Source organism: Anopheles aquasalis, chromosome 2 (genome assembly GCF_943734665.1).
Source record: "Anopheles aquasalis chromosome 2, idAnoAquaMG_Q_19, whole genome shotgun sequence".
NCBI lineage: Eukaryota > Metazoa > Arthropoda > Insecta > Diptera > Culicidae > Anopheles > Anopheles aquasalis.
In genome coordinates this window covers 12,965,001-12,970,000 of record NC_064877.1, presented here as the reverse complement: position 1 = coordinate 12,970,000, position 5,000 = coordinate 12,965,001, and the positions used below count along the sequence as shown (strand labels likewise).

The 5,000-nt window shown below is 50.0% G+C and overlaps 4 protein-coding genes across 7 annotated transcripts in view; 1 reads left to right on the top strand and 3 right to left on the bottom strand.

The window, feature by feature from the left end:
- Positions 1–1,485, bottom strand: part of LOC126572109 (E3 ubiquitin-protein ligase RING1) — a 1,826-nt gene extending 341 nt beyond the window's left edge. The window contains exons 1-2 of one of the 2 annotated variants that reach the window (XM_050231163.1): positions 275–1,485; positions 30–205 (exon numbers count right to left, since the gene is read on the bottom strand). In XM_050231163.1, the coding sequence (XP_050087120.1) occupies positions 30–205; positions 275–1,388 (1,290 nt within the window). In that variant the 5' untranslated portion in view covers positions 1,389–1,485. The remainder of the gene's footprint in view (positions 1–29; positions 206–274) is intronic. The other variant, XM_050231164.1, reaches the window with a different exon arrangement.
- A 188-nt stretch (positions 1,486–1,673) lies between these two features.
- Positions 1,674–2,619, bottom strand: LOC126569125 (uncharacterized). Its single transcript, XM_050226012.1, has 2 exons — positions 2,388–2,619; positions 1,674–2,321 (listed from the first exon to the last, which is right to left on the bottom strand). The coding sequence occupies exons 1-2, from the start codon at positions 2,397–2,399 to the stop codon at positions 1,881–1,883; spliced, it is 453 nt and encodes a 150-aa protein (XP_050081969.1). The 5' UTR covers positions 2,400–2,619; the 3' UTR covers positions 1,674–1,880.
- A 118-nt stretch (positions 2,620–2,737) lies between these two features.
- LOC126581609 (vacuolar protein sorting-associated protein 72 homolog) lies at positions 2,738–4,305 on the top strand. Its single transcript, XM_050245400.1, has 4 exons — positions 2,738–2,936; positions 3,007–3,440; positions 3,516–3,696; positions 3,775–4,305. Exons 1-4 carry the CDS (start codon positions 2,803–2,805, stop codon positions 4,241–4,243), a joined length of 1,218 nt encoding a protein of 405 aa, XP_050101357.1. The 5' UTR covers positions 2,738–2,802; the 3' UTR covers positions 4,244–4,305.
- Positions 4,306–4,399: 94 nt separating this feature from the next.
- The window catches only part of LOC126581608 (protein unc-80 homolog), a 20,063-nt gene continuing 19,462 nt past the window's right edge, over positions 4,400–5,000 (bottom strand). For all 3 annotated transcript variants that reach the window (XM_050245397.1, XM_050245398.1, XM_050245399.1), the window contains one exon: positions 4,400–5,000. This exon is cut by the window's right edge and continues 2,985 nt beyond it. The gene's annotated coding sequence lies outside the window, so the exon portion shown is untranslated.

Genomic DNA, 5,000 nt, shown 5'->3' with positions numbered 1-5,000 from the left:
CAGGTAAATGAAAGGATATAAGGTACCACTACCTTCCAGAACTTTTCGTTCACTTGCTGAAGCGTCTGGTTACCGCTCAGCACCACCAGCTGGTCCGTTTGCTGGGCGATGTAGATGCAGAAGTTCACCAAGCGGTACGATTCCGGCAGCTCCTGATCGAGATCCAGCGTCAAACGCATCGCCAGGTACTTGCTGAGATGGTCAACTGCAAAAAAAGGAGGTAAACAGCATTCAATGGTTGCTCGATGATGGTTTGGTTTCGCAGCATACGCACTCGTAGCGTTGGATGTCGTTTTGATGTATCGAATCGAGTTCTCCTTGAGGGCCTTCAACAACGGATTATCTCCGGTCATCTCGGTTGGGTGTGGTTTAAAGACGAGCTCAATCTCGTCGCTTCCATGCTCCGAGTTACCATCGCCTTCGGTGTCCAGATTGGAATCATTTTCCTCCGTGCGTCCATCCATTTCACTGTTGCTTTCCGATTCCTCCGATCGCTCCGAGGTCATCACGGAACGGGGTCGTTTGGCTTTGCTGGCGGAACTGATGTTTGACGGTGCGGGCGATGGGGTGCTGCGTACCGAGGGAGGATTCGATGATTGACGCGACTGCTCCCCGGCGGTGGTCGATGCCGCTCCCGAACTGGATCCTGCTCCTCCGCCAACGGGGGCCGTGCTTGAGGTACTAGCGGGACCCGTGGCACTCGAGACGGCGCTCGGTGTGCCACTGGCAGTGCTACCGCTGGTACTAGCGGTTGCATTACCGCTACCACTACCGCCAGCACCAGCGCTCCCGGGTGTGCCTTCTTTGCTGGTCGATTCGTTGCCCCCGTTGGACCCGTTACCTGCTGCTGTGCCTGTCGGGGCCACGGCCGTGGAGTTTGAGGAGGAACTTGCGTTCGATGGACAGAGTTCGTTCTCCCCCTTTTGCTTGCGATTCGGTCGATTCTGGGATTGCAACTTGATGCCCTCGTTTATCGAGTGCACCAAGGCCTGCTGCGAGTGGCTTGAGTTGAACTTGGCCAGCACACGCTCCTGGTGTGCCTCGTACTCGTCCCGGCTGGGGTAAATTTTCGAGATGAGCAGATCAAAGTTGGGATCCGGCCGGAGCGAGCGCTTGGAGACGAGCTTCTTGCGGCACGTCGGACACTCCTTGTTGCCCGAGCGCAGCGCCGTGATGATGCAGTCCGAGCAGAACCGGTGCAAGCACTCCTTGGTGGTCATGGTTTTCTTCAGCATATCCAGGCAGATCGGGCACATCAACTCGCTGTGCAGGCTGCGCGGGGACACCGCAATCTCCGTGTTATCCGTGATCGCTTCCTGCGGTGTACGGTGCAATTCGTACAGGGACAAGTCCCACGATTTGCTCTGCATCTGCTCAACCGAAGCCATGATTCTCCTGGGACGCTTTTTAACACTTTAACCGGACGAAACAACACAAAATTTCACTTCTCTTCTCGCATAAACACTTTTTATAGTCCGCGAGCGAAAAAATCCAAACAAACGCCTACCCTCCTGGAACGGCACAAGACAGGCCCTGTGGAAAAGAAAAACAAACGTTCGCTTACCTGTGACAAAGAGAAACACTTATAAATCCCCCGGGAAATGATTCCATAAAATGGTTCACAAATTCATAAAATACAAAAGACTTGATTCGTTTTCACGTGTATATTATATTTATAAATTATTAAGGCGTCTTAAATAAGTAGTTTTGCGCTTATCTTTGCTTGAGAAAAAAAGGACTGGTGTGTTAAAACTTATCTAAAGTAAAACCGCCGCCGCATTGCCAAAATATAAATAACCAGTCTGTGGATGTTTCGTTCTGTTCTTTGGAGACTTGTAGTTCAACAGGCGCACGGAACGGCGGGGACGGCAGCAAGGCACTCATGGATTTTTCTCGATCTTGATCTTCCCACGGTATGCCGCCTTCAGCTTTTCTTTGAACAATTTGTATCGCTCTTCTTCGCCCAGTTTCCGGGTGTATTCGCTTTGCACTCGTTCCAGAAACTGTTTGCGTTGAAGGCTGACCTCATCTGGATCGGTCGCGGTGATGTTCTCGTACTCGTCCTCAAACTTTGGCTCAAGATTCATTAGAAAATCAACGGCATCGTCATCAAGCAGCTGGGGGTTTTCTTGAAACCGTAGCGAATCCTCCACGATGTCCAAGTACTTGATCGCGTTACCCTTGGTGCGGCCTAATTCGTTCTCGCAACGGAACATCTGCCGTAGGTTTTCATCTTTGATGAATTCTTCCGGCTTCTCTAACGTTTCAATCATCTTCCGGATCTCCTCTTTGCTGAGGTGTTTTACACACGCGCACAAGCCCTGCAACACGAAAGAAGACGATTATTATTATTGCGGTTTTGATACAACCGAATCCAGGATACTTACGGCCATTGCCATCACGATCTTCAAGATCACCCACGTTCCGGATGCCGGAACACCGGCAAGATCTGGGTGCACGAGACGCTTTCCTGGGCTCACTGTTCTCACAAAAACGACGTCGCGAATGGTTAACTAAATAACTTTGTTGTTGTACACGAAATAGACCGGAATTGCAAAGGATCCACACCGAAAATGTAGCTTATTTCTCGCGTTCTGTTTGCTCAGAATTTTATGAGCAAGCGATTTGTTTTGTTCTGAAATTTGACAGCTCCTATCGCGCTACCGTTATAGAGCCTCTTCGGCCCACAACTCTGTTGGCCATATAACGTTGTAGGGCTTCCCGGAAAATCAAAACAACAAAACATCCAGGAAAGCCGCGAAATCGTAAATTTTCCCGTTCGCGTCCGTAAGAATTGTTGAAATGGCTGCCTCGCGTGAACGAAGATCCAACGCCGGTCGGCGGATGGCCACGTTGCTGAACGAAGAGGAAGAGGACGAGTTTTACAAAACATCGTACGGCGGTTTCAGTGAAACGGTGGACGACGGCGACTACGAGTAAGTTGGCGGGACAGGCAGGATCGATCTCCGGAAACCGTCTCAACCATCCCGTTGCTCTCCGTTTCAGGCAAAAGAACGACGACGAGGATGATATCGTGGATTCCGACTTCAGTATCGACGAGAACGATGAGCCGGTGTCGGATGTGGAGGAAGAGACTCGGAGTGCACCCAAACGCCGGCAAGCAGGCACGGTGACCAAGGCCTACCGCGAACCGTTGCCCAAAAAGGCGGCCACAAAACCGGTTAAAGAACCTAAACCCAAGGCCGAACGGCAGACAGCGCTACGCAAGCGACCAAAGTTCACGGTCATCGATTCGGGGCGCAAATCATTCCGTAAATCGACGGCCGCCAAAACGGCAGCTACGCAAAGTAGGCTTCGACAACGGTTCGAAGCGGAACGGAAGCGCACACGGGTTATCCGTACGGAAGAACACATCCCCACACAGGAGGAGCTACTGGAAGAGGCGGCAATAACGGAGAGAGAGAATCTTAAATCACTCGGTTAGAAAGCCCGGTTTGTCGATGACCGCGGCGTCCCGCATTTCAACCGGTTTCCCTTCTTCTTTGTCGTTACAGAACGTTTCAGAAGGATGGAACTGGAAAAACAGAAAACGAGGCCCACGAAGCGCAAGTTTGCGGGCCCCACGATTCGGTACCTGTCGACGGCAATGCCCATTATTGAAGTCGTCCCTAACAACAATCCCGCTGAAGATTCTCCGGAGAAGCAGGATACAACATCGGATGGAGCTGACAAAACGTTAGTACTAGATTATATTACGACATTACGACGTTCTAACGCAATACCTTGCGATACCTATCCGATTTCTTTTTGCAGCTTACGTGATAAAGCCGCCAAACGGAGCAAAAAGAAAACCAAACTGGAAGTTAAGGGCCAGTACGAGCGGACGTTCATTTCCTTCGAGAACGATATCGATGATGGGATGTTTGAATCCATCTTTCCCAAACCGGACGGTGGCAGGAGGCGACGACAGATCTGTGCCGTTACCCAGCTACCGGCCCGCTACTATGATCCCGTCACGCAGCTACCGTACCGGAATATGCAGACGTTTAAGATTTTACGCGAAGCCTACTACCAGCAGCTGGAAGAAAGGGGCAACACAGAAAATCCAGAGGTAGCCCAGTGGTTAGAATGGCGCCGTAAGATCAAACAGTTCCGCGTGGTAGCGCTCAAGAAGGAACAAGCGACAGCGACTAACGAAAAGACTGGCACCGGCGTAGCGCAGGCGAAAGGTTCCTCCGTAGCCCCACCGCCTACCGGTTCTGTAAGTGTAACAAAACAGTAAGTTTATCAATTGTAATTAGCGATTAGAATAAAACAATAGAACAGATCCCTAGATTAACGATACTCGAGGCTAAACGATGGCGTTTATTGATTCGGCATAGGAATTACGGTTTCCTCTTCTCCCACGCGCAGGGTTTTCCCAAATCTCTCTCTCTCATTCCCTCTCCCTTCCATTCCTTTTTGGCAACTGCTTTCGAGGCAGATCATTAAAAAGCCCTACAACAATGCATCTATCACATTCATCAGACTATGATTATTATAGTTTTTGCTATGCCCTCGTCCTAGGAATAAACACAGACACACACAAACGTGCATACATAATGCACTCCTTCATACTTACATCTGCTTCTTTGCATCTAACGTTATGGGTTTAATGATTTTTGCAATACTTTCTGAGCGAGCAAACCTGTGCCAGTATGGTGGTGGTGGTGCTGCTGCTACTGCTGCTGGCTAACTAACGGCGCACACAACTCTATCTACCAATTAATCAACGACATCAAACAACTGTATTAATGAGTCACCTTTTCTCGCTTTTCCACTAGTCTATCCTATAATCTAAACATAAAACCCATGCCCCGACCGTATCCAGTACGGTTCGATGTACGGTTAAGCATTCCTCTGGACTCGCCTACTGTGTTTTAGCACGCGTTCGGCGGTTACTGGGTGCTGTATGATGGTTTAATGTTAACGCTGATTGCAATGGTGGTGGTTTGTTACTATTTTTGGGTGCTCCCTTCCCCCCTCGGGTTGGCATTGAA